General features: G+C 56.9%; 2 protein-coding genes across 5 annotated transcripts; both read left to right on the top strand.

The window, feature by feature from the left end:
- The first annotated feature begins 260 nt into the window (after positions 1-260).
- On the top strand, positions 261-3,939 carry LOC126647786 (polysialoglycoprotein-like). Its single transcript, XM_050330316.1, has 3 exons — positions 261-266; positions 305-2,852; positions 3,935-3,939. Exons 1-3 carry the CDS (start codon positions 261-263, stop codon positions 3,937-3,939), a joined length of 2,559 nt encoding a protein of 852 aa, XP_050186273.1.
- On the top strand, positions 3,626-26,000 carry PI4KB (phosphatidylinositol 4-kinase beta). Of its 4 annotated transcripts, XM_050330390.1 has the most exons (14): positions 3,626-3,735; positions 3,935-4,004; positions 7,688-8,609; positions 12,305-12,343; positions 17,048-17,275; positions 18,601-18,828; positions 19,626-19,735; positions 20,021-20,125; positions 20,386-20,509; positions 20,603-20,868; positions 21,381-21,517; positions 21,590-21,657; positions 22,373-22,424; positions 25,468-26,000. In XM_050330390.1, the coding sequence occupies exons 3-14, from the start codon at positions 7,719-7,721 to the stop codon at positions 25,647-25,649; spliced, it is 2,430 nt and encodes an 809-aa protein (XP_050186347.1). In that variant the 5' UTR covers positions 3,626-3,735; positions 3,935-4,004; positions 7,688-7,718; the 3' UTR covers positions 25,650-26,000. The 4 variants fall into 4 exon arrangements, with proteins under 4 accessions (XP_050186347.1, XP_050186345.1, XP_050186344.1 ...); XM_050330388.1 differs by lacking the exon at positions 22,373-22,424 and having other exon boundaries at positions 18,601-18,822; positions 21,381-21,708; XM_050330387.1 differs by lacking the exon at positions 22,373-22,424 and having other exon boundaries at positions 21,381-21,708.
- The last annotated feature ends 1,782 nt before the right edge of the window (positions 26,001-27,782 follow it).

The following is a 27,782-nucleotide window of genomic DNA, read 5'->3' as shown; positions in this document are numbered from 1 at the left end:
CACCAACCCCCGGCAGCGCCCGCCGGGGGCGGCCCCGAGGGGACGGGGACGGGCACGGGGACACCACAGGAGCAGCAGCAGCAGCGACCCAAGGGCACCAAGAGACCCCTGAGCCCGGGGGACCCCGCCCTGCACAAGAGGAGGAGGGGAGGCCCCGCAAGAGGCCCGAGGAGGGAGCCGGGGGCTCCCCGGGGCGGAGGGGCCGGGGGTCACCCACGGGGGCTCTCCTGGTGCCACCGCCGCGCCCGGGGGTTCTGCCCATGGGGGTCCTGGGGGCTCTGCCCATGGGGGGGGTCCCGGGGAGGGCTCTACTGGAGGTGGCGGGGCCGCTGTTCCTGTTGGGGACAGGCAGGTTGAGGGTGGGGCCACTGTCTCTGTCACTGCCGGTGCCACCAGTCCTGCTGGGGACAGCTCTGTCACTGGCAGTGCCACCACCCCTGTCAGGGACAGCTCTGTCACTGCCAGTGCCACCAGTCCTGCTGGGGACAGCTCTGTCACTGGCAGTGCCACCATCCCTGTCAGGGACAGCTCTGTCACTGCCAGTGCCACCAGTCCTGTTGGGGACAGCTCAGTCACTGGCAGTGCCACCACCCCTGGGGACAGCTCAGTCAGTGCCACCATCCCTGTCAGGGACACCCTGGTCACTGCCACCATCCCTGTCAGGGACAGCTCAGTCACTGCCAATGCCACTGTCCCTGTTGGGGACAGGCCAGTTGAGGGCAGTGCCACCATCCCTGTCAGGGACAGCCCGGCCACTGCCAGTGCCACCAGTCCTGTTGGGGACAGCTCAGTCACTGGCAGTGCCACCACCCCTGGGGACAGGCCAGTCAGTGCCACCATCCCTGTCAGGGACAGCACAGTGAGTGGCGGTGCCGCTGTCCCTGTTGGGGACAGGTCAGTCAGTGCCACTGTCCCTGTTGGGGACAGCCCTGCCAGTGGCAGTGCCACCGTCCCTGGGCGTGGCTCTCCCAGCAGTGACTCTCCTGGTGACAGTTCCAGTGTCCCCACTGGGGACAGGCCAGTTGAGGGCAGTGCCACCATCCCTGTCAGGGACAGCCCAGTCACTGGCAGTGCCACCAGTCCTGTCAGGGACAGGTCTGTCACTGGCAGTGCCACAGTCCCTGGGGGTGGCTCTGCTGGTGGTGACAGTTCCGGTGTCCCCACTGGGGACAGTCCAGCAAGGGGCAGTGCCACTGTCCCCGTGGAGGACAGGCCAGCCAAGGGCAGTGCCACCATCCCTGGTGGCAGCTCTCCTGGAGGTGACAGTGCCACCACCCCCACTGGGGACAGACCAGGCAGTGGCAGTGACACCGTCCCTGTCAGGGACAGCCCAGCTGGTGGCAATGCCACCAACCCTGCTGGGGACAGGCCAGGCAGTGGCAGTGCCACCGTCCCTGTCAGGGACAGCCCATCCAGGGGCAGGGACACTGTCCCCATCAGGGACAGGCCTGTCAGTGGCAGTGCCACCATCCCCCCCAGGGACAGCCCCTGCAGGGACAGTGCCACTATCCCTGTCAGGGACAGCACATCCAGGGGCAGGGACAGTGCCACCAGGGACAGGCCAGGCAGTGCCACCTGCCCCCCCAAAGAAAGCCCATCCAAGGGCAGTGCCACCATCCCCAGGGGCAGTGCCACCATCCCCACTGGGGACAGGCCAGGCAGGGACGGTGCCACCAGGGACAGGCCAGGCAGTGCCATCTTTCCTCCCAAAGAAAGCCCATCCAGGGGCAGTGCCACCATCCCCTCGAGGGACAGCCCATCCAGGGGCAGGGACACCACCCCTGCTGGGGACAGACCAGGCAGGGACAGTGCCACCAGGGACAGGCCAGGCAGTGCCACTGTCCCCACCAGGGACAGCCCATCCAGGGGCAGTGCCACCGTCCCCCCCAGGGACAGCCCAGCCAGGGGCAGGGACACCACCCCCATCAGGGACAGTGCCACTGTGCCCCACAGGGACAGCCCATCCAGGGGAAGTGCCACCACCCCAGTAGGGAACAGGTTGGCCAGTGGCAGTGCCACCATCCCCTCCAGGGACACCCCATCCAGGGGCAGTGCCACCATCCCTGTCAGGGACAGCCCATCCAGGGGCAGTGCCACCATCTCCTCCAGGGACAGCCCTGCTGGTGGCAGTGGCACCGTCCGTGTCAGGGACAGACCGGTGGGTGGCAGTGCCACCATCCCCCCCAGGGACAGCCCAGCCAGGGGCAGGGACACCACCCCTGTCAGGGACACCCCATCCAGGGTTAATGCCACCACCTCCATCAGGGACAGTCGAGCAAGTGGCAGTGCCACCATCCCCTCCAGGGACAGCCCATCCAGGGGCAGTGCCACCATCCCCCCCAGGGACAGCCCATCCCGGGGCAGTGCCACCATCCCCTCCAGGGGCAGTGCCACCATCCCCCCAGGGACAGCCCATCCCGGGGCAGTGCCACCATCCCCCCCAGGGACAGCCCGGCTGGTGGCAGTGGCACCGTCCCCGGTGGCAGTGCCACCCTGCCCGTCAGGGACACCCCACCGAGGGGCAGTGGCACCGTCCCCTCTGGGCACAGCCCCGCGGGTGGCAGTGCCACCCCGCCCGTCAGGGACGTCTCCTCCAGGCCCGTCCAGCCCACCCGTGTCAGCGTCATCAGGGACGGCAGGACCCGGGCCCGGGTGGACCCCCTGGCACTGCAGGGCCTCGGCAGGGCCGGGACCCCCCTGGGGGGCACCGGGGACTGGGGAGACCCCCGGGGACACCCCCACGCCGCGCCACGGGACGGACAGACGGGCACGGGCACGGGGACAGGGACAGGTCCTGCTGCCACCGCTGCACAACGTCCGGACGCGTCCCCTCATCCCCCACGGCCACACCAGTAAAAACCAGTCGCTCCCTCCCTCTTGTCCAGTTTGTGGCCCGCGGGAGGGGACACGGGAACTGTGGGGAGGGGACACCGGGAGTGGGAGGGGACACGGGGACTGAGAGGGGTTAGAGGGAGTGAGAGGGGACACGGGGAGTGGGGAAGGGACACGAGGAGTGGGAGGGGACACGGGGGAGTGGGGAGGGAGACACGGGGACTGGAGAGGTGACACGAGGAGCGGGGAAGGGACACGGGGAGTAGGAGGGGACACGAGGAGTGGGGAGGGGACACGAGGAGTGGGGAGGTGACACGGGGAGCGGGGAGGGGACAGGGGAGTAGGAGGGGACACGGGGGCGTGGGAGGGGACACAGGGAGTGGGAGGGGACACGGGGAGTGGGGAGGGGATAGAGGAGTGGGAGAGGACACGGGGACCGAGAAGGACACGGGGAGCAGGGAGGTGACACAGGGAGTGGGGAGGGGACACGGCGAGTGGGAGGGGGCCTGAGAAGGAACACGGCGAGTGGGGAGGGGGACACGGACAGTGGGAGGTGACACGGCGAGTGGGGCTGTGACGACAAGAGGCGATTTTTCCGCCGAAACCCGCCGGTTTCTGCCAACCGCGGAACCTCCGAGGCCACGCCCCTTTATCCATATTTATCCGAGACCACGCCCCTTGCCCCGCCCACCCCAATGTTCCTCTCGGAGGCCACGCCCCACCCCCCGGCGGCCCGCCGGTCCGGCGAGGGCGCTGCGCGCGCGGCCCCTCAGCGCCCGTGAGGCGGCTCCGGCCGGGCCTGGGAGGCTCCGAGCGGCCCTGCCTGGCCCCGCCGCGGCCCCTGCTCCGCTCCGCCGGCCCCGATCGCACCCCTGCGACCCCTCCAACACCCCCACCCACGAGGTGAGCCCGGCCCCGCAGCCCTCGCTCCGCCCCGGCTTCCCCCTCGCGGCCTTCCCTGCCCCCTTCCCTTCCTCATCGGCCTCTTCCTCCTCCTCCGAGCGCTTCGTGGCGCAGGGAAATAACGAAATCACCTCCTTTCCTTTTTTCTTTCCTTTCTTTTTTTCTTTTTTCCCCTCAACATTTTCTCCTCCGTGCCCAGGATGAGCCGCCCGCGCCGGGCCGTGCGTGGCGATCCCCGAGCGGAGCCGCGCGCGATGGGACCGCTCCAGGTACCGCATCCCGATCCCCCCCCGATCCCTTCCCCCCGGGAATAAAAACACACACACACCCCCCAAAAAAACCAAACCTCCCCAGGAAGTGTCGCGATGGCCTTTTTACCACTTTTCCAGCCGCTTCTCCGCGCTGATTTCGGGGCCCCCCTTTGGAAACCCCCCCCCCAAAAAGCTTTAGGGTTTTCCACCCCCCTGCCCCAAATCCCCACCTGAAACCCGCGTGGGGTTCCACGGGGTGGTTTCTCCCCCCTTTAAAAAACTTGGGCTGCGAGTTGCTGGGAAGTTTAATCAGGAGAAATAATAATAATAATTATAATGTTGGATCCCTTCCCTTTCGATTTTCCCTGGGGGAGGAACCGGGCACGGGGTTTGGGGGGGGGGTTAAAGTGTTGCTTTCCAGCTCTTTTCCCAGAGCGGAGGGTTGGAATTCCCCTCGGGGAACTTGGTCCCTCTCCGTGTGAATGGGTCGGTCCTGGATTCCTGTGGATCCCAAAGGGATCAGGGTCAGCCCTGGAGTCATTCCTGGATTCCTGTGGATCCCAAAGGGATCAGGGTCAGCCCTGGAGTCAGTCCTGGATTCCTGTGGATCCCAAAGGGATCAGGGCCAGCCCTGGAGTCGTTCCTGGATTCCTGTGGATCCCAAAGGGATCAGGGTCAGCCCTGGAGTCGTTCCTGGATTCCTGTGGATCCCAAAGGGATCAGGGTCAGCCCCGGGAATTGGGGCCAAAAGTGGAGATAATAGTTCCTGATTTCTTGTTCCTGAAATCTTGCTGGGATTTCGGTCTGTGCTCCTGAAATTCCAGGTGATCTGTGCTCCTGAAATTCCGGGTGATCTGTGCTCCTGAAATTCCGGGTGATTTGTCATCACCCAGTTCAGGGTCCATGCTTGGATCAGCAGAAGAACTGCCCTTGGTGTCTCCAGGCAGGCCTGGGGTTTCCTGCTTTTTTTTTTCCTACCTTTTTTTTCCCTGTCTTTTTTTCCTGCCTTTTTTTTTCCCTGCCTTTTCCCACCTTATTTCCAGTCAGGCTTTTGGAGAAGGAACAGCACCTGGAAACAGGGAATTTGCCTAAATAAGCAGGGGCTGGGAATGTGGCACCTTGGGATCCACGGGAGGAGGGAACTTTTTTTGTTGTGTTTTTTTTTTAAATATCCTTTCATTTCTATGCAAATCCCTGGATTTGCCTCCTTCCCATGTGGAGGAGGAGGAAGGAATGAGGGAAGTGCTGAGGAGCTGCCAGGCTTGGGCTTCCCCTTTTTTTCCAGCAGGGAGACTGGAGCAGCTTATTAACCATTAGTATAATTCATTAATAACTATTAAAACTATTAATAGTTGCTGTGGACACTCCAGGAAGGGAATCAGGGGGTTGTTGCAGCTCCAGCGGATCCTGGGATGCTCCAGGGATCCTGGGATGCTCCAGGGATCCCGGAATGCTCCCAAGGAGCAAAGGGGGCTCTTCCCAAAATTCTAGCTCCTTCCTAAGCTCCCCCTGCTCCAGCTCTGCTGTTCCCTGCCCTTCCATCCCATCCCATCCCATCCCAATCCCAATCCCAGGCTTTTCCAAAGGCTGAGCAAAAACAAAACCCTAATGCAGACCAGATGTCCTGGGAGGCTCCTGGTCCTTGGCCAGGGCTGGGAGTTCTCATTCCAGCCAGGCAGGAGAGACTTTTTTTCCCTGTTTTCCTGAGCTCCCAGCTCTTGTTCCCTTTGGATCTCCCTGTCCCTCGTCCCTTCCCCGAGTCTGACTCTCCATGGGGGAGTTTTTGTGGGATTTTCCCTGGATTTGGGGTTTAGGGCCGGGGTGGAGGATGAGCCACATGGATTCAACCCCAGCCTGGGAGAGCAGCAGCTCCTGGGGGTTTTATCCCTGTGGACACTGGAAATTTGGGAGAGCAGCAGCTCCTGGGGGTTTTATCCCTGTGGACACAAAATTTGGGAGAGCAGCAGCTCCTGGGGGTTTTATCCCTGTGGACACAAAATTTGGGAGAACAACAGCTCCTGGGTGGGTTTTATCCCTGTGGACACAAAATTTGGGAGAGCAGCAACTCCTGGGGGTTTTTTATCCCTGTGGACACTGGAAATTTGGGAAGGCGGAGCTGTGCTGAGCCTCTGGAAGTGATCAGTGGGGATGAGAGGGACAGGCAGGGATGGGAACTGTGGGAAAACGAGGTGCAGGAGGCAGGGAATGGTTTCAGGAATCACTCACTAACCCCAATAATCACCCAATACCAACAATTCCAGGCGGGATTTACCCCGAAAGAGCAGGAATGCAGGGATTTGTGCCGAGGGAGCCCCGTGGGTGGCACTGATCCCCAGCAGCTCCTTAATCCCAGTTTAAACCCCCTCAGCTCCTGAGCTCCTGCAGGGGCCCCCCCTGGGGAGGTGGGGGCAGGATCCAGGACTCGGGAATGGGGCTGGATCCCACCTGGAATGGCTGTAGGGCCGGGGAAGAGCCAGGTGGAGCCACCTGGTTGTTCCCTTTGCTTTTTCCCTCCCCCCCCCACCTTTTCCTTTCTCTTTTTGGCTTCCTGGGTGCTTTTTATCGTCATGGTAACGGGAGAGGCTCGTGCTGAGGGACCTTCCCAGCTCCCTCCAAGCTTGGAAAGGGCTCGGAAACCCCGGGATTGGAAGGGATGAGGGACCTTCCCAGCTCCCTCCAAGCTTGGAAAAGGCTCGGAAACCCCGGGATTGGAAGGGATGAGGGGTCAGGAGACCTTCCCAACCCAACTCGTGTTGGCCCAGGGGGTTCTTCCCGGTTCTCCTCCAGGAGCTCCCACCCAACCTGCCCATCCCTTGGGGCTCATCCTGGTTCCTCATCCCCATCCCTGTTTTTCGAGCTTGGAAAGGGCTCAGAAGCCCCGGGATTGGAAGGAATGAGGGGTCGGGAGACCCCAACCCAACTCATGTTGGCTTGGGGGCTCTTCCCGGTTTTCCTCCAGGAGCTCCCACCCAACCTGCCCATCCTGGTTCCTCATCCTCATCCCCATTTTTCGAGCTTGGAAAGGGCTCGGAAGCCCCGGGATTGGAAGGGATGAGGGGTCAGGAGACCTTCCCAACCCAACACATCCAACTCGTGTTGGCCTGGGCAGCTCTTCCCGGTTTTCCTCCAGGAGCTCCCACCCAACCTGCCCATCCTGGTTCCTCATCCCCATCCCCATTTTTCGAGCTTGGAAAGGGCTTGGAAGCCCCGGGATTGGAAGGAATGAGGGGTCAGGAGACCTTCCCAACCCAACTCGTGTTGACCTGGGGGGCTCTTCCCGGTTTTCCTCCAGGAGCTTCCACCCAACCTGCCCATCCTGGTTCCTCATCCTCATCCCCATTTTTCGAGCTTGGAAAGGGCTCGGAAACCCCAGGATTGGAAGGGATGAGGGGTCAGGAGACCTTCCCAACCCAACACATCCAAGTCCTGTTGCCCTGGGCGGCTCTTCCCAGTTCTCCTCCAGGAGCTCCCACCCAACCTGCCCATCCTGGTTCCTCATCCTCATCCCCATTTTTTGAGCTTGGAAAGGGCTCGGAAGCCCCGGGATTGGAAGGAACGAGGGGTCAGGAGACCTTCCCAACCCAACACATCCAACTCGTGTTGCCCTGGGCGACTCTTCCCGGTTTTCCTCCAGGAGCTCCCACCCAACCTGCCCATCCCAGTTCCTCACCCTCATCCCTGTTTTTATTCCCCTTTCCCAGCTCTGAGGCGTCCGGCCCCGGCAGCGCCACCATGGGCGACTCGGCCGCGGGTCCGTGCCGGGCGCCGGGCCCGGAGCCGGCGGCGTCCGCCCAGGGCAACGGGGGGGCCTCGTCCCTGAGCGTCATCAGCGAGGGCGTGGGCGAGCTGGCCCTCATCGACGCCGAGGTGGCCCAGAAGGCCTGCGAGGAGGTGCTGGAGAAGGTGAAGCTGCTGCACGGCGGCGGCAGCACCGCCGGGGCCGTGCCCAACGGCGAGGGCCGTCCGGACGAGCCGCCCCGCGAGGAGGAGGAGGAGGAGGAGGGCGCCGAGGCGGCGGCCGCGGCCAACACGGTGAAGACGGCGCGGCGGCGGCAGAAGAACAACTCGGCCAAGCAGTCGTGGCTCCTGCGGCTCTTCGAGTCGAAGCTCTTCGACATCTCCATGGCCATCTCCTACCTGTACAACTCCAAGGAGCCCGGCGTGCAGGCCTACATCGGCAACCGGCTCTTCTGCTTCCGCCACGAGGACGTGGACTTCTACCTCCCGCAGCTGCTCAACATGTACATCCACATGGACGAGGACGTGGGCGACGCCATCAAGCCCTACATCGTGCACCGCTGCCGCCAGAGCGTCGACTTCTCGCTGCAGTGCGCGCTGCTGCTCGGGGCCTACTCGTCCGACATGCACATCTCCACGCAGCGCCACTCGCGGGGCACCAAGCTGCGCCGCCTCATCCTCTCCGACGAGCTCAAGCCGGCCGCCCGCAGGAGGAGGGAGCTGCCCCCGCCCCCTCCCCAGCTCCTGGGGCAGGCCCAGGACACGGGGCTGTCGCCCTCCAAGAGGACTCACCAGAGGTCCAAGTCGGACGCCACGGCCTCCATCAGCCTGAGCAGCAACCTGAAGCGCACGGCCAGCAACCCCAAGGTGGAGAGCGACGACGAGGTGAGGCCTGGGCGGGGTTTAGGGGGAGGTCTGGGGGTTTAGGGAGGTCTGGGGGGTTTAGGGGGAGGCATGGGGGGTTTTAGGGCTCAACCTGAGGGCGGTTTTAGGGCTCAGTCTGGGAGGTGTTTTAGGGCTCAGTCTGGGAGGTGTTTTAGGGCTCAGTCTGGGAGGGGTTTTAGGGCTCAGTCGTGAGGCATTGGGGGGGTTTTAGGGCTCAGCCTGAGGGGTTTTAGGGCTCAGTCTGGGGGTGGTTTTAGGGCTCAGTCTGGGGCAATTTTAGGGCTCAGTCTGGGGGGGTTTTAGAGCTCAGTCTGGGGGCGGTTTTAGGGCTCAGTCTGGGGGCGGTTTTAGAGCTCAATCTGGGGGCGGTTTTAGGGCTCAGTCTGGAGGGTTTTAGGGCTCAGCCTGGCAGGGTTTAGGGCTCAGTCTGGGGTGTTTTAGGGCTCAGTCTGGGGGGTTTTAGGGCTCAACCTGGGGGCAGTTTTAGGGCTCAGTCTGGGAGGGTTTTAGGGCTCAGTCTGGGTGTAGTTTTAGGGCTCAGTCTGAGGGTGTTTAGGGCTCAACCTGGGGGCGGTTTTAGGGCTCAGTGTGAGGGGTTTTAGGGCTCAACCTGGCAGGGTTTAGGGCTCAGTCTGGAGGGGTTTCAGGGCTCAGTCTGGCGAGGGGTTTTAGGCTCAGCCTGGGAGGTGTTTTAGGGCTCAGTCTGAGGAGCTTTAGGGCTCAGTTCTGGGGGTTTAGGGCTCAGTCTGGGTGTGGTTTTAGAACTCAGCTTGGGGGTGGTTTTAAGGCTCAGTCTGAGGGGTTTCAGGGCTCAGTCTGGGGGGTGTTTTAGGGCTCAGTCTGGGGCGGTTTTAGGGCTCAGTCTGGGGTGGTTTTAGGGCTCAGTCTGGGGCAGTTTTAGGGCTCAGTCTGGGGGCAGTTTTAGAGCTCAGTCTGGGAGGGGTTTTAGGGATCAGTCTGTGAGGGTTTTAAGGCTCAGACTGGGGGAGTTTTAGAGCTCAACTTGGGGGTGGTTTTAGGGCTCAGTCTGGGAGGGGTTTTAGGGCTCAGTCTGAAGGAGTTTTAGGGCTCAGTCTGGGGGGAATTTTAGGCCTCAGTCTGAGGGGTTTCAGGGCTCAGCCTGGCAGGGTTTAGGGCTCAGTCTGGGGGCAATTTTAGGGCTCCATCTGGGATAGTTTTAGGGCTCAGTCTGGGGGGGGTTTTAGGGCTCAGCTTGAGGGGGTTTTAGGGCTCAGCTTGAGGGGCTGCAGAGCTCAACCTGGGGGCAATTTTAGGGCTCAGTCTGAAGGGTTTTAGGGTTCAGTCTGGAGGAGTTTTAGGGCTCAACCTGGGGGCAATTTTAGGCCTCAGTCTGGGCGGGGTTTTAGGGCTCAGTCTGGGGCAGTTTTAGGGCTCAACCTGGCAGGGTTTAGGGCTCAGTCTGGGGGAGATTTTAGGGCTCAGCTTGGGGGTGGTTTTAAGGCTCAGTCTGAGGGGGTTTTAGGGCTCAGTCTGGGGCGGTTTTAGGGCTCAGACTGGGGGGTTTTAGGGCTCAGTCTGGGGCAGTTTTAGGGCTCATCTTGAGGGGATTTTAGGGCTCCGTCTGGGGGTTTTAGGGCTCAGTCTGGGGGGGGTTTTAGGGCTCAGCTTGAGGGGGTTTTAGGGCTCAGTCTGGGGCGGTTTTAGGGCTCAGTCTATGGACGGTTTTAGGGCTCAGTCTGGGGGCAGTTTCAGGGCTCAGTCTGGAGGGTTTTAGGGCTCAGCTTGAGGGGGTTTTAGGGCTCAACTTGAGGGGCTGCAGAGCTCAGCCTGGGGGCAATTTTAGGGCTCAGTCTGAGAAGTTTTAGGGCTCAGTCTGGGAGGTTTTAGGGCTCAGTCTGGGGCAGTTTTAGGGCTCAGTCTGGGGCGGTTTTAGGGCTCAACCTGGGGGTAATTTTAGGGCTCAGTCTGAGGGGTTTTAGGGCTCAGTCTGGGGGCAAGGAACTCCAGGACTGAGCTCAGGATCCCCAGGATTTATCCTGGATTTATCCTGGGCCAAGGAAGGGCCTTGGGCAGGGAGGTGGGAGCAGGAGGAGGGAGAGAATTCCATGGGCTCCATCCCTGGATTTGGCTGCTCCCCCTTTCCCCCCCAGTGCCCAGCTCTGGCATTCCCAGCTTCATCCTGGCTTTTCCTGCTGGGAAGGGACAATTCCAGCTTCCAGCTGCTTCCAAACCGGAATTCCTCCCCTGGGATTCTCCTTGGGAGCTGCTGGGACGAAGTTCCTTCGGATCTGGGGCCGTTTTGTGGGATTTTATGGGATTTTATGGGATTTTCCCCCCTCCCCCCCCCAAAAAAACCCCCTCTGAGGAATTCATGGAGCAGAGGGTTGGTGGGAATGTGGGGCCAGAGGGAAAAGAGCTGGAATTGCTGATCTGTGTGTTCTGGGGCTTGTCCTGAAGGAATTCCAGCTCGGAATGGCGGGAAACAGGGGGAAGCTGAGATGGGAATTCCAAGGCTCTTTGGGATAAGGATGGAAGGAAAGTTTGGAGCAGTTTTATGAGTCCCAACCACCCCCTTCTTGCTGCTCCCAACCCCCCTGGAAAAAACCTGATGAATTTTTCATGTGGAAAAGGAGCCTGGAAACCGGAGCTTCCCGTAAATTATGGATGGAAACGCTCCAGAGGCTGGGAAAGCTGTGCCACAAAAACAGGGATTGCCACCAAAGCCTCCCTGGATTCCAAACTGTTTGAATATTCCCAAAAAATTCCCTGGGAAAAAAAAAATCAGCAGGAATTCCAGAATTCCCAGGAAACCCACAGGGCTTCTTTTCCCATCGGGTTTTCCCTCCCCTGATGAATTTGGGGATTGTTTTCTCCACTTCCCACCAGGAAGTGGGAATTATAGAAATCCCAAACCTTGGGATTTGGGAAGGATAAATCCCCCCCACACCCACCCTGAGTGCCTGGAGAGGAATCCCTGCAGGAACTGGGATCAAGCTCCCAAAATTCCTGGAGCAGGGAAGCAAAAAGCAGCTTTTTTTCCCCCAATTTTCCTGGATTTCTTGGATTGGGAATGGACTTTTTGTTTTTTTTTTAGGAATGGGAAAAGTTTGGCCCGAACTGGTTCTACTGGTCAGGGCACCAGAAGAAAAATGTTAATTAAGAGAGCTCTTAATTGGATAATGAGGGAAGAATCTGGGCTGGGAGAGCTGGGAATGGGAAGGGATTTGGGAAGAGGAGGAGGGAACAACAAAAGGAGGGATTAGGGGATGGATCAGAGCCCAGGGGAGGGAAATAAATGGATTTGGTGCTGGTTTGGGGATCTCTCCAAGGAATCCAAGGAATCCAGAGCCGAGTCTTTCCAAGGAAGATGAATCCAAAGGGATGAAAAAGCGGGAAGATCCAGGGGGGGCTTTGTGGGGAATTTCTTTGGTGCCACCCCCAAGCAGAGCAGCCTGGAATTTTTTTGCTCCTGGAATCTTCACCTCCTGGTTTTGCTGCTCCAAGATTTTGGGGGGTGGGGGTGGGATGGGAAAAAAAAAAGCAGCCAAAATTCCAAAGGGAAGGGACAAAAACCTCTGGATAACGGAGCGGGTTGGGAACCTGGAGCTAAACTGGTGCTTTTTCTCCCCTCCCCTTCCCTCCTTCCCATCTTTGAAACAACAACAACAACAACAACAAAAACAACCCCAAAAATAAAAAAAAAAACCACCCCCCCTTTTCCTGCCTTTTCCCAGGAATTCTCCTCGAGCACGGAAAGTCTTGATAAGGCTCCCGTAAGTGGCCGTTGCGTCCCCGGGGTCCCCACCTGGCAGCATTTCCTCTCTTCATCCCCCTCAAAATCCCACCAAAAAAAATCCCACATTGTTCCCAAAAAAATCCCACAGTGTTCCCAAAAAAATCCCACCAAAAAATTCCACATCGTTCCCAAAAAATCCCACCAAAAAAATCCCACATTGTTCCCAAAAAAATCCCACATTATTCCAAAAAAAATCCCACATTGTTCCCAAAAAAACCCCACATCATTCCCAAAAAAATCCTACATTGTTCCCAAAAAAATCCCACAGCGTTCCCCAAAAAATCCCACATCATTCCCAAAAAAATCCCACAGCGTTCCCAAAAAATTCCCACCAAAAAAATCCCACAGTGTTCCCAAAAAAATCCCACAGCATTCCCAAAAAAATCCCACCAAAAAAATCCCACAGCATTCCCCAAAAAATCCCACATTGTTCCCAAAAAATCCCACAGCGTTCCCAAAAATCCCACCAAAAAAATCACACATCTTTCCTAAAAAAACCCCACATCATTCCCAAAAAAATCCTACATCGTTCCCAAAAAAATCCCACATCGTTCCCAAAAAATCCCACATCATTCCCCAAAAAAATCCCACATAATTCCCAAAAAAATCTCACAGTGTTCCCAAAAAATCCCACCAAAAAAATCCCACAGTGTTCCCAAAAAAATCCCACATTATTCCCAAAAAAATCCCACCCAAAAATCCCACATTGTTCCCAAAAAATCCCACATTGTTCCCAAAAAAATCCCACAGTGTTCCCAAAAAAATCCCACCAAAAAAATCCCACATTGTTCCCAAAAAAATCCCACATCACTCCCAAAAAAATTCCACAGCATTCCCAAAAAAATCCCACCAAAAAAATCCCACCAAAAAAATCCTACATCGTTCCCAAAAAAATCCCACATAATTCCCAAAAAAATCCAACCAAAAAAATCCCAGTGTTCCCCAAAAAATCCCACATTATTCCAAAAAAAATCCCACATAGTTCCCAAAAAAATCCCTCATAATTACCAAAAAAATCTCACAGCGTTCCCAAAAAAATCCCACCAAAAAATCCCACATTGTTCCCAAAAAATCCCACATAATTCCCAAAAAAAATCCCACATCGTTCCCAAAAAAATCCCACAGTGTTCCCAAAAAAATCCCACCAAAAAAATCCTACATCGTTCCCAAAAAAATCCCACATAATTCCCAAAAAAATCCCACATTGTTCCCAAAAAAATCCCACCAAAAAAATCCCACATAATTCCCAAAAAAATCCCACATCGTTCCCCAAAAAATCCCACATTATTCCAAAAAAATCCCACATCGCTCCCAAAAAAAATCCCACCAAAAAAATCCCACATTGTTCCCAAAAAATCCCACATAATTCCCAAAAAATCCCACCAAAAAAATCCCACAGTGTTCCTAAAAAAATCCCACATTATTCCAAAAAAAATCCTACATCGTTCCCAAAAAAATCCCACAGCATTCCCAAAAAAATCCCACATTATTCCAAAAAAAAATCCCACCAAAAAAATCACACATCTTTCCTAAAAAAAACCCACATCATTCCCAAAAAAATCCTACATTGTTCCCAAAAAAATCCCACAGCGTTCCCCAAAAAATCCCACATTATTCCAAAAAAAATCCCACAGTGTTCCTAAAAAAATCCCACATTATTCCAAAAAAAATCCCACATAATTCCCAAAAAAATCCCACAACGTTCCCAAAAAATCCCACCAAAAAAATCCCACATAATTCCTATAAAAATCCTACATTGTTCCCAAAAAATCCCACCAAAAAAATCCCACAGCGTTCCCAAAAAAATCCCACATTATTCCAAAAAAAATCCCACAAAAAATCCCACATTATTCCCAAAAAATCCTCCTCATCCCCCCACCTGGGAAAACTGGGAATTTTGGGTCCAAAAAAGGGGGTTTTGCTCCCTGATCCCTCCTGAAATCCCGCTGGGAATTTGCCTCTCCCCTCCCCTTTTGCAGATGGAAGAGGAAATGCTGTTTCCTTGGAATTTCGACTCCCTGTTTTGCCACATGAGATTTATTTTTTTTTTAATAATTTACTTTAATTTCCCTCCACCCCCCCCAATCATTTCTTCATTTGATTAATTATTTATTTCCTTCCCCCTCTCTTTTTTTCCAATCAGAAAATCAGAATTCCGGTGGTTTTGTTTTTTTTTCCTGATTTCCTGTCCAAAATGAGCCTTTTCCGTGGGTTTTTTAAATTTATTTATTTATTTTCCCAATGATTTTAATCAACAACATCTCCCTCATCCCTGTCCCTTCTCCTCCTGGAATTCCCTCTGGGAATTGTGTAGTCCATGATCCAAACTGCTCCAGGACAAGGTGGGGTTGAGGAGGGGTGTTTTGATGGAGAATTCCAGCTTTTTTTAAGGAATTACCAAATGCAAATCCAGCTCTCTTCCCTCTGGGAGTTCAGAGGGAATTCCCATTCCAGGACTGGGAATGTTGATGGTCGTGTCCACGCTCAGGGAATGAGGTTTTTTATCCCAAATTCCACCCCCAGGGGATCCTCCTTGCAGGTTTTTTTTATCCATCCCAGGGTTTTATTTTCAGGGCCTCCATCCCATAAATTCCCAATTCCACCTGAGGAAAAAAGGGATGGGATGGAGAGGACATTTCCTTTGGAATAAGATGGGATGGAGAGGACCTTTCCCTTTGGAATAAGATGGGATGGAGAGGACATTCCCCTTTGGAATGGGATGGAATGGGATGGAAAGGACATTTCCCTTTGGAATGGAATGGGATGGAAAGGACATTTCCCTCTGGAATGGGATGGAGAGGGACATTTCCCTCTGGAATGGGATGGGATGGAGAGGACATTTCCCTTTGGAATGGAATGGGATGGAGAGGACATTTCCCTTTGGAATGGAATGGGATGGAGAGGACATTTCCCTTTGGAATAAGATGGAGAGAACATTTCCCTCTGGAATGGGATGGAAAGGACATTTCCCTCTGGAATGGGATGGAATGGGATGGAAAGGACATTTCCCTCTGGAATAAGATGGAATGGAGAGGACATTTCCTGGGATCTGGGATCAGGGCTTGGAATGTCCCCCTCAGGCAGAGCCTCATCCCAGAATTTGGAGGGAATTTTTGGCATGGACTACAGATCCAAGGGATTCTCCCACAGGGAAAAAAAACCCAACCCCCTCTGCTCCTTCCCTTCTTTTTTCCCCCCCTTTCCTTTCGCTCCAGGGGCCCATTCCCGGCTCTCCAGGGTTTTTCCTTTGCTCCCATTCCATGGCTTTCTGCATGTGTGCATCTCCCAGCATGGCTGGCCGAGCTGGGCACCCCCCCCCATGTGAATTATCCCAAAATCAGCCGGATTTTCCCATGGAAAAGCTGAAAAATTGCTTGGATGGAGCTGAAATCGAGGCTTGGGGTGTGGGGGGTTGATCCCATGGGAATGGCAGATCCCAGTTTGGGAAGGGGGAGCACAGGGAGGGTGTGGGATGGAGGGGAAATGCTTTGGTGCTGCTGTGCCTGTGGATGATTCCCGAATTCCCAGGGGCAGAGGGTGGGATGGGATGGGAGGAGTTCTCCAGAGTTTATCCCAGGCTGGAAAAACCACTGGAGTTGAGGTGACTTTGGTGACGCTTTTCCCCCTCCTCCTTCCTTCCCTGAACCCTTTTTCCCCCTGAACCTTCCTTCCTTCCTTCCCTATCCCCTTTTTCCCTTCCCTATCCCCTTTTTCCCTTCCCTGATCCCCTTTTCCCCTTCCCCATCCCCTTTTCCCCTTCCCTGACCCCTTTTTCCCCCTTAAACCTTCCATCCTTCCTCTCCTATCCCCTTTTTTCTTTCCCTATCCCCTTTTCCCTTCCCCATCCCCTTTTCCTCCTCCCTATCCCCTTTTTCCCCCTAAACCTTCCATCCTTCCTTTCCTATCCCCTTTTCCCCTTCCCTGACCCCTTTTCCCCCTTAAACCTTCCATCCTTCCTCTCCTATCCCCTTTTTCTTTCCCCCCTCCCCTTTTTCCTTCCCTACCCCCTTTTTCCCTTCACCCATCCCCTTTTCCCCTTCCCTGACCCCTTTTTTCCCTCTAAACCTTCCATCCTTCCTCCTCCATCCCCTTTTCCCCTTCCCTTAACCCTTTTTTCCCCCTAATCCTTCCATCCTTCCTCCCCCATCCCCTTTTCCCTTTCCCTATCCCCTTTTCCTCCTCCCTATCCCCTTTTTCCCCCTAAACCTTCCATCCTTCCTCTCCTATCCCCTTTTTTCTTTCCCTATCCCCTTCTCCCTTCCCCATCCCATCCTTTTCCTCCTCCCATCCCTTTTCCCCCTAAACCTTCCATCCTTCCTCCCCATCCCCTTTTTCTCTTCCCTTATCTCCTTTTCCCTTCCCCTATCCTCTTTTCTCTTCCCTACCCCTTTTTCCCCCCTAAACCTTCCATCCCTAAACCTTCCTTCCCTATCCCCTTTTCCTCTTCCCTGACCCCTTTTTCCCCCCTAAACCTTCCATCCTTCCTCCCCCATCCCTTTTCTTTCCTATCCCCTTCTCCCTATCCCCTTTCCCCTCCTGCCCCTTATTCCCCTAATCCTTCCATCCTTCCTCTCCTATCCCCTTTTTCCCTTCTCCATCCCCTTTTCCCCTTCCCTCCCCTTTTCCCCCTCCCCTCCCCCTTTTTCCCCCCTCCCTCCGCCGTTCCCGGCCGGTTTTCCAGCCAGTCCGCCTGGCCCCGGAGCGGGAGTTCATCAAGTCGCTGATCTCCATCGGGAAGCGCCTGGCCACGCTGCCCACCAAGGAGCAGAAGACGCAGCGTTTGATCTCGGAGCTGTCGCTGCTCAACCACAAACTGCCCGCCCGGGCCTGGCTGCCCACGGCCGGCTTCGAGCACCACGTGGTCAGGGTGCCCCACTCCCAGGCCGTGGTGCTCAACTCCAAGGACAAGGTGCGGGAATTTGGGGGATTTGGGGGAGGGGTCACTGCCAGGAGTGATGGGAGAGACCTGGAGGGGTCACTGCCAGGATTGGGAATGGTGGGAGAGACCTGGAGGTGTCACTGCCAGGATTGATGGGAGAGACCTGGAGGGGTCACTGCCGGGATTGGGAATGATGGGAGAGGTCTGGGAGTGATGGGAAAGACCTGGAGGGGTCACTGCCGGGATTGGGAATGATGGGAGAGACCCAGGGGTGTCACTGTCAGGATTGGGAATGGTGGGAGAGGTCTGGGGGTGTCACTGCCAGGGTTGGGAATGATGGGAGAGACCTGGAGGGGTCACTGCCAGGACTGGGAGTGATGGGAGAGTCCCAGAGGTGTCACTGCCAGGAATGATGGGAGAGACCCAGAGGTGTCACTGCCGGGATTGGGAGTGATGGGAGAGGTCTGGGAGTGATGGGAGAGACCCAGAGGTGTCTCTTGGAGGTGTCACTGCCAGGAATGATGGGAGAGACCTTGGGGGGTCACTACCAGAATGATGGGAGAGGTCTGGGGGTGTCACTGCCAGGGTTGGGAATGATGGGAGAGACCCAGAGGTGTCACTTGGAGGTGTCACTGCCAGGATTGGGAGCGATGGGAGAGGTCTGGTGGTGACTGGGACAGATGGGAGAGACCCGGAGGTGTCCCTGCCAGGGTTGGGAATGATTGGAGAGGTCTGGGGGGGGGTTCACTGCCAGGAATGATGGGAGAGACCTGGAGGGGTCACTGCCGGGATTGGGAATGATGGGAGAGACCCAGAGGTGTCCCTACCAGGATTGGGAGTGATGGGAGAGACCCGGAGGTGTCCCTGCCAGGAGTGATGGGAAAGACCTGGAGGTGTCACTACCAGGACTGGGAATGATGGGAGAGACCCAGGGGTGTCCCTGCCAGGACTGGGAGTGATGGGAGAGGTCTGGGAGTCATGGGAGAGACCCAGAGGTGTCACTGCCAGGAATAATAACAGAGGTTTGGAGGGGTCACTGCCAGGGTTGGGAATGATGGGAGAGGTCTGGTGGTGACTGGGAATGATGGGAGAGACCCAGGGATGTCCCTGCCAGGACTGGGAATGATGGGAGAGGTCTGGGGATGACTGGGAATGATGGGAGAGACCCAGGGGTGTCCCTGCCAGGCCTGGGAGCACCGGGAGCCGTGTGAGGCATCCGGGATGGAGACACCACCCCCCCCCACCACAACGAGATCCTCCAAAAATTCCCCCTCTGGAAGCTCCAGCCACCCCCTGGCAGTGCCCCCCCAAACCCCTGCTGACCCCCCTCCCCTCGTGCCCTGTTCCTCCCTCAGGCTCCCTATTTAATCTACGTGGAAGTGCTTGAATGTGACAATTTCGACACAGCGAATGTTCCCGCCCGGATCCCGGAGAACCGGATCCGGAGCACCCGCTCGGCCGAGAACCTGCCCGAGGTGGGCGTGGGCCACGAGCAGAGGGCAGGCAGCTTCAGCACCGTCCCCAACTACGACAACGACGACGAGGCCTGGTCCGTGGACGACATCGTGGAGCTCCAGGTGGAGGTGGGGAGCGGGAAAAAGGGGGGTTGGGAGCGGGAAAAAGGGGGTTGGGAGCACCGGGAGGGGCCTGGGGGTGTCACCTGAAGGGTTGGGAACAGTGGGAGAGGCCTGGAGGTGACAAAACCAGGGTTGGGAGTGGTGGGGAAAGGACTGGAGGAGTCACTTCCAGCACTGGGAGCGCTGGGAGAGGCCTGGAGATGACAATTCCAGCACTGGGAGCACTGGGAGAGATGTGGAGGTGACAAATCCAGGGTTGGGAGTGGTGGGGAAAGGCCTGGAGGAGTCACTTCCAGCACTGGGAGGCACTGGGAGAGGCCTGGAGGTGACAATTCCAGGGTTGGGAGCACTGGGAGAGATGTGGAGGTGACAAATCCAGGGTTGGGAGCACTGAGAGAGGCTTGGAGGTGACAATTCCAGGGTTGGGAGCACTGGGAGAGGCTTGGAGGTGACAATTCCAGGGTTGGGAGCACTGGGAGAGGCTTGGAGGTGACAATTCCAGGGTTGGGAGCACTGGGAGAGGCCTGGAGGTGACAAATCTAGGGTTGGGAGCACTGAGAGAGGCTTGGAGGTGACAATTCCAGGGTTGGGAGCACTGGGAGAGGCCTGGAGGTGACAGTTCCAGGACTGGGAGCACTGGGAGAGGCCTGGAGGTGACAGTTCCAGGGTTGGGAGCACTGGGAGAGGCCTGGAGGTGACAATCCCTGCCCTTCCCAGACCCCACCAGAGCTCCCCAGCACCTCCCCCTGCCCCACCCCCGGGATAAGACCCCCCCTCACCCCCTTCCCGCCGTGTTTTCCCAGCTCCCCGAGGTGCACACCAACAGCTGTGACAACATCTCCCAGTTTTCCGTGGACAGCATCACGAGCCAGGAGAGCCGCGAGCCCGTGTTCATCGCCGCGGGGGACATCCGGTCAGGCCCCCTGGAGCGGGGTTTGGGAGCGGGATTTGGGGCTGGGGGAGGGCTCCCTGAGGTGTCCCCCCCCTCATTCCTGCTGGGAATGGAGCACTCCAGTGGTTGGGAGCAGCTGGAATTGGCTCCATGGATATTGGGGAACATTCTGGACCAAACCACCCCTCTCCTCTCCTCCCAATGCCAAAACCAGCACAGGGTGGGTTTTTTTGGGGGGTATTTGGGGTGCTGGGTGATGCTCCCCGTGCCCAAATCCAAGGAATTGGGGCGTGCCTTGTGTTGCAGGAGGCGGCTGTCGGAGCAGCTGGCACACACCCCCACCTCCTTCCGCAGGGATCCCGAGGATCCGTCCGCCGTCGCCCTCAAGGAGCCCTGGCAGGAGAAAGTCAGGTGTGTGGGGCCGGCCAGGGGACTTTGGATATTCCTTTTTCCCCCCCCCCCAGATCCCAGGGAATCGCTCCCTGAGTCACCCAGTGATTATCCACGGATTCCCTGGGAGCGGGATCGGAGCAGGGAGCGCCAGGACAAACCCAGGAGGGGGCAGTTCCTGCTCCTGGGCCGGGCTTTGCCGGGGATTTCCAGTCGGCTCCGGGTCACCAGGGCTTGGCCTCTCCCCAGAAATCATCCCCAGCCTTCCCTTTTCCCCGCAGGAGGATCCGGGAAGGGTCTCCCTACGGACACCTCCCCTCCTGGAGGCTCCTCTCGGTCATCGTCAAGTGCGGCGACGACCTCCGCCAGGAGCTCCTGGCCTTCCAGGTGCTCAAGCAGCTCCAGGTGAGCCGGGATGAGGGGGGGAGCCTCGGGGGAGGGAATTCCCCTGGGTGCAGCTGAGGAATTCCCAGCTCCCTGCCCGCGTTGTCCCCGCAGTCCATCTGGGAGCAGGAGCGCGTGCCCCTCTGGATCAAGCCCTACAAGATCCTGGTGATCTCGGCCGACAGCGGGATGATCGAGCCCGTGGTCAACGCCGTGTCCATCCACCAGATCAAGAAGCAGTCGCTGCTGTCGCTGCTGGATTATTTCCTGCAGGAGCACGGCAGCTACAACACCGAGTCCTTCCTGAGCGCCCAGAGGAACTTCGTGCAGAGCTGCGCCGGTTACTGCCTCGTGTGTTACCTCCTGCAGGTCAAGGACCGGTGGGTGTGCCCTGCCCTGCCCCTCCCCGGGGGGCTGGGCTCAAATTTAACCCCTCCTTTGCTACCTCCAGAGGGGGGGAAAAAAAAAATCCTCCCATTCCCCCCCCCTCCTCTCCCTCCCTGAATTCGGTGCGAAAATCTGGGGGGAAGGGGGGTTTGGCCAAAACAAGGAACCCACAAAAGCTGCTGGGAACAAAAGGGGCTCCCCTGCCCTCTCCTTCCCAGGCACAACTCGTTTTGTCACCCCCATGAGGGTTAGGAAAGAGAGATGAGGGGGGAGAAGGAAGGAGGAAAGAGAGGAGGGGGGGAAGTTGGTGTTGGCAGTTCCAGGATGGGCTGGAAAGGTGACCTCTTGTGCCCCTCTTTTATAGGGTTTGGCCCCTCCCCACACACACCCAGACCCACCCAGACAACCCCCCAGACCCCAATCCCACTCCCACACCAGGGAATCCAGGAGTGGTGGAATGTTTCCTGAGGTTTAACAGGGAATTCCCTCTCCCCCCCCATCCCAGGCACAACGGGAACATCCTGCTGGATGCAGAGGGACACATCATCCACATCGACTTCGGCTTCATCCTCTCCAGCTCCCCCCGCAATTTGGGCTTCGAGACCTCGGCCTTCAAACTCACCTCGGAGTTCGTGGATGTGAGTGGGGGGTGGAGCCCCGTGGGGGGAGGGGTTTGGGAAGGGAATTCCCACCCCATTCCCGCTGTTCCTGCAGGTCATGGGGGCCTGGACGGGGACATGTTCAACTACTACAAGATGCTGATGCTGCAGGGCCTGATCGCGGCCCGAAACACATGGACAGGGTGGTGCAGATCGTGGAGATCATGCAGCAAGGTGGGGACATGGGGGGGACATGGTGGGGACATGGAGGGGACACAAACACATGGACAGGGTGGTGCAGATCGTGGAGATCATGCAGCAAGGTGGGGACATGGAGGGGACATGGAGGGGACATCAGGGACAGGGGGGACACAGGGGGGACACAAACACATGGACAGGTGGTGAGCATGCAGCAGACTGTGCAGCAAGGAGGGATGACACTGGGGGACAGGGTGAGCCACAGAGGGGACACAAACACATGGACAGGGGTGGCAGATCGTGGAGACTGCATGCAGCAAGGGGATATGAGGCAGGGGGAATAGACAGGGGGGACATCAGGCAGGAGAACATATGGACAGGGTGGTGATCGAGATCAAGCAGCAGGTGTGTGACATGAGGACAGGGGGGACATGGAGGGGACACAAACACACGGACAGGGTGGTGCAGATCGTGGAGATCATGCAGCAAGGTAGGGACATGGAGGGGACATCAGGGACAGGGGGGACACAGGGGGGACACAAACACATGGACAGGGTGGTGCAGATCGTGGAGATCATGCAGCAAGGTGGGGACATGGGGGGGACAGGGAGGGACACAGAGGGGACACAAACACATGGACAGGGTGGTGCAGATCGTGGAGATCATGCAGCAAGGTGGGGACATGGAGGGGACTATGGAGGGACACAAACACATGGACAGGGTGGTGCAGATCGTGGAGATCATGCAGCAAGGTGGGGACATGGAGGGGACATGGAGGGGACACAAACACATGGACAGGGTGGTGCAGATCGTGGAGATCATGCAGCAAGGTGGGGACATGGGGGGGACATCAGGGACAGGAGGGGACACAGGGGGGACACAAACACATGGACAGGGTGGTGCAGATCGTGGAGATCATGCAGCAAGGTGGGGACATGGGGAGGGGACACAGGAGGGGGACACAGGACCATTCATCCCCAAATTCCCTGCATTCCCAGGCCCTCAATTCCCTCCATTCACCCCCAAATTCCCTGCATCCCCAGGCCCTGAATTCCCCCCTCATTCATCCCCAAATCCCCTCCATTCATCCCCAAATTCCCTGCATTCCCAGGCCCTCAATTCCCTCCATTAACCCCCTAATTCCCTGCATTCCCAATCCCTCAGTCCCCTCCATTCTTCCCCAAATTCCTGTATCCAGGCTCGCAGCTCCCTCATTCACCCCTAAATTCCCTGTATCCCCAGGCCCTCAATCCCCTCCATTCATCCCCAAATTCCCTGCATTCCCAATCCCTCAATTCACCCCCAAATTCCCTGCATTCCCAATCCCTCAATCCCCTCCATTCATCCCCGAATTCCCTGTATTCCCAGGCCCTCAATTCCCTCCATTCACCCCCAAAATTCCCTGTCTCCAGGCTCGCAGCTCCCCCTCCCTCATCCATAAATTCCCTGCATTCCCAGGCCCTCAATTCCCTCCATTTACCCCTAAATTCCCTGCATTCCCAGATCCCTGCAGTTCCTCCATTCACCCCTGAATTCCCTGCACTCCCAGGCCCTCAGCTCCCCCCATTCATCCCTAAATTCCCTGCATTCCCAGGCCCGCAGCTCCCCTCATCATCCATAAATTCCTGTATCCAGGCTCACAGCTCCCCCCCACTCATCCATAAATTCCCTGCATTCCCAGGCCCTCAATCCCCTCCATTCTTCCCCAAATCCCCTCCATTCATCCCCAAATTCCCTGCATTCCCAATCCCTCAATTCACCCCCAGAATTCCCTGCATCCCAGGCTCGCAGCTCCCCTCATTCACCCCCAGAATTCCCTGTATCCAGGCTCGCAGCTCCCCCCCTCTCATCCATAAATTCCCTGTATCCAGGCTCGCAGCTCCCCTCCTCATCCATAAATTCCCTGCATTCCCAGGCTCGCAGCTGCCCCCTTCATCCATAAATTCCCTGTATCCAGGCTCACAGCTCCCCCCCTCTCATCCATAAATTCCCTGTATCCAGGCTCGCAGCTGCCCCCCTCTCATCCATAAATTCCCTGTTTCCAGGCTCGCAGCTCCCCTCCATTCATCCCCAGAATTCCCTGTATCCCAGGCTCGCAGCTCCCCCTCTCATCCATAAATTCCCTGTATCCAGGCTCGCAGCTCCCCTCTCATCCATAAATTCCCTGTATTCCAGGCTCGCAGCTGCCCCCTCTCATCCATAAATTCCCTGTATCCAGGCTCGCAGCTCTCCCCTCCTCATCCATAAATTCCCTGTCATCCAGGCTCGCAGCTCCCTCTCTCATCCATAAATTCCCTGCATCCTAATCCCTCCATTCACCCCCAGAATTCCCTGTCTCCAGGCTCGCAGCTCCCCCCCTCTCATCCATAAATTCCCTGTATCCAGGCTCACAGCTCCCCCCCCTCATCCATAAATTCCCTGTATCCAGGCTCGCAGCTCCCCTCTCATCCATAAATTCCCTGTATCCAGGCTCGCAGCTCCCCCCCTCATCCATAAATTCCCTGTATCCAGGCTCGCAGCTGCCCCTCCCTCATCCATAAATTCCCTGCATTCCCAGGCTCGAAGCTCCCCCTCTCATCCATAAATTCCCTGCATTCCCAGGCTCGCAGCTCCCCCCTCACTCATCCATAAATTCCCTGTATCCAGGCTCGCAGCTCCCCTCCATTCACCCCCAGAATTCCCTGTATCCAGGCTCGCAGCTCTCCCCCCCTCATCCATAAATTCCCTGTCTCCAGGCTCGCAGCTCCCCCCCTCTCATCCATAAATTCCCTGTATCCAGGCTCACAGCTGCCCCCCTCTCATCCATAAATTCCCTGCATTCCCAGGCTCGCAGCTGCCCCTCCCCTCATCCATAAATTCCCTGTATCCAGGCTCGCAGCTGCCCCCCCCTCATCCATAAATTCCCTGTATCCAGGCTCGCAGCTGCCCCCCCTCATCCATAAATTCCCTGTATCCAGGCTCGCAGCTCTCCCCTCCCTCATCCATAAATTCCCTGTATCCAGGCTCGCAGCTGCCCCCTCTCATCCATAAATTCCCTGTATCCAGGCTCACAGCTCCCCCTCTCATCCATAAATTCCCTGCATTCCTAATCCCTCCATTCACCCCCAGAATTCCCTGTCTCCAGGCTCGCAGCTGCCCCCCTCTCATCCATAAATTCCCTGTTTCCAGGCTCGCAGCTGCCCCTCCCCTCATCCATAAATTCCCTGTATCCAGGCTCGCAGCTCCCCCTCTCATCCATAAATTCCCTGTATCCAGGCTCGCAGCTGCCCCCCCTCATCCATAAATTCCCTGTATCCAGGCTCGCAGCTGCCCCCCTCATCCATAAATTCCCTGTCTCCAGGCTCGCAGCTGCCCCCTCATCCATAAATTCCCTGTATCCAGGCTCGCAGCTGCCCCCCCTCATCCATAAATTCCCTGTATCCAGGCTCGCAGCTCCCCCCCATCCATAAATTCCCTGCATTCCCAGGCTCTCAGCTGCCCCCCCATCCATAAATTCCCTGCATTCCCAGGCTCTCAGCTGCCCCCTCATCCATAAATTCCCTGCATTCCCAGGCTCTCAGCTGCCCCCTCATCCATAAATTCCCTGTATCCAGGCTCGCAGCTGCCCCCTCATCCATAAATTCCCTGTATCCAGGCTCGCAGCTCCCCCTCTCATCCATAAATTCCCTGCATTCCTAATCCCTCCATTCACCCCCAGAATTCCCTGTATCCAGGCTCGCAGCTCTCCCCTCCCTCATCCATAAATTCCCTGCATTCCTAATCCCTCCATTCACCCCCAGAATTCCCTGTCTCCAGGCTCGCAGCTGCCGTGTTTCCACGGCTCCTCCACCATCCGGAACCTGAAGGAGCGCTTCCACATGAACATGACGGAGGAGCAGCTGCAGCTGCTGATCGAGCAGATGGTGGACGGCAGCATGAGATCCATCACCACCAAGCTCTACGACGGCTTCCAGTACCTCACCAACGGCATCATGTGACGGCATTCCCGGAAAAAAAACCCATCGAACATCCCAAAAAAAAAAAAAAAGAAATACAACAAACCCCGCCCCTCCCCGCGGGCTCCGCCCCCACCCCCGGGAAGGAGATCCCGCAGGAGGAGCTTCCAGGAGCAGCAGCGTCTTCCCTTCCCTCCTCTCTCTTCTCTTTCTCTCTCTCTCTTTTATCCCGAGAGACTTTTCCAAGCAGGAACCGACCGAGGACACGCGGGATAAAAAAAAAAACAAACAACAAACAAACAAAAAAAAACCAAGGTGGAGACAAAAAAACAAAAAAAGAAAAAAAAAAGGAAAAAAAATCAACCAGGAGAAGCAGGAAAAAAAAAAACAAAACACAAGAACTCCCCACACCAAACCCCCACGGGTGGGAAATGGAAGCCTGATGGATCATGTGGAAAATGGGGAAAGGGGGAGGGGGTTTGGGGGAGGTGGGGGAGGCTCAGCCCTTCCCCCTCCCCACCAGGGTGAACCCCGGGGGTGTCCTGGAGCCCCCCACAATCCATGGAATGTTTGGGATGGGAAAAGGGGGGGGATCAGGTACAGCCAGGGGGGGTCCTGGAGGGTCCTGGAGATTCCAAGGGGGTGTCCTGGAGCCGCTGCCTCCTCCTCCTGGATTCCCTGTTCCAGGAATTTGGGACTGGGATGCTCCTTCCCCCCCCATTCCCGGGGATGTTGGGGGGGGATCCCGGGGGTGTCTCCTCCTGGGGAGCCCCAGAATTTGGGGGGGGTGTGACCCAGGGAAGGACCCGGAGCCTTCCAGACCCTCCTGGGAAGGGAAAACAGCCCCAAAATTCCCTCTGGGAGGGGGGGGGTGAGGATTTCCCATCCCCCCTTTGTGTGTCTGACCCCTCTCTTGGCTTTAAGAGCAGTGACCCCCTGCACCCCAGTGTCCCCCAATGTCCCCCAGTGTCCCCCAGTGTCCCCCCATGCTCAGCCCGTCCTGCTGGTCAGATGGGGACGCTCTGACAGCGTCCAGTGTGTCCCCCACCCCCTCAGTGTCCCCCCACCCCCTCAGTGTCCCCTCAGTGTCCCCGGTGTCTTTGTTTAGCACTAATTATTTGTCACGTTGATGATTATTTAGCATTAAAAAAACCAAAAATTCTATTTTAAACCGCTGGCAGGACCCACCTGAGGAGGAAAAGGGGGGGGGTTTCAATCAAATTGGGGTGGGGGGGCTCACAAAGAGGAAGGAGGGGACACTCAGCCCCTTTTTCCCCATTTTTTTGGGGCAGGACCAAAAAAAGCTTTTTGGGATGGGGGACCAAAATCCATGGGATGAGATGGAAGGGGATGAGGGGGGGGACACACAGGACAAACCCCCCCCCCTCCCACCCTCCCCAGGCCACAGCAGGGCCCGGGGAAAGCAAAGACAGGGCACAAAGCAGGGGTTAAACCACTAGAAGTTTAATTAATTGCATTATTACTACAAGAATAAAGGATTCCTGAGAGCCTCTCGCAGTGCCCGGAGCTTTCATGGAGCACAAAATTCCCACCCCAGCCCCCAAAATCCCCCAATTCCCACCCCTCCCCCAACAGAAATCCAGCTAAAGGCACTGAAGTGCTTGAAAACCAAGGTTACAAAGCCTTTTTTTTTTTTTTTTAATGTTTCCTTCCTCTAAAACTCGTAGAAACTTTAGCTTTTTGTTTATTTTTTTCTCTCTATTATTAAACAGCATTTACAGGGTCAAGGCCCCCCCCCACCCCCCCCGGGGGGGGTCACTGGTTGAGCTTTGATTCCTCTCCTTTGATTGGAAATCCCCCCTCCCCTTCTCTCCCCATCTGGAATCCACCTGCAGTGAAGGGGGAAATAAATTCACCCCCTGCCCAGAAAAACAACAACAAAAAAGGGAGAAAACCAAAGAGGGGGGAAAAATAAAAATATAAAATAAAAATACCAAGAAATCAACCCCCAAACCAGCTTTCCAAAAAAAAAAACCAAACAAACAAACCCAAAATAAGGGGAAAAAAAACAAAACACAAACCCCTCCAAAATCACAACAGCAGTTGGTTGGTTTTGTCACCTTTAGTGTATGATACAAGTTTACAGGGCGGGTTAGAGGTTATTTATTCACAGCGGGAATTCCCGGGATAACGGGACAAGGGACGAGTCCAAAG

The sequence above is a fragment of the Myiozetetes cayanensis genome, unplaced genomic scaffold, assembly GCF_022539395.1.
Source record: "Myiozetetes cayanensis isolate MyiCay16 unplaced genomic scaffold, myiCay2020 scf41, whole genome shotgun sequence".
Taxonomy (NCBI): domain Eukaryota; kingdom Metazoa; phylum Chordata; class Aves; order Passeriformes; family Tyrannidae; genus Myiozetetes; species Myiozetetes cayanensis.
This window is presented reverse-complemented; position numbering and strand designations above follow the sequence as displayed.

Bases quoted from the DNA above. Each gene is read 5' to 3' on its own strand.
- PI4KB (XM_050330390.1), top strand. From the start codon at position 7,719: ATGGGCGACTCGGCCGCGGGTCCGTGCCGGGCGCCGGGCCCGGAGCCG. The intron at 20,869-21,380 runs GTGGGTGTGCCC...CCCCCATCCCAG, and splicing joins CTCCTGCAGGTCAAGGACCG to GCACAACGGGAACATCCTGC. The intron at 21,518-21,589 runs GTGGGGGGTGGA...CTGTTCCTGCAG, and splicing joins CTCGGAGTTCGTGGATGTGA to GTCATGGGGGCCTGGACGGG.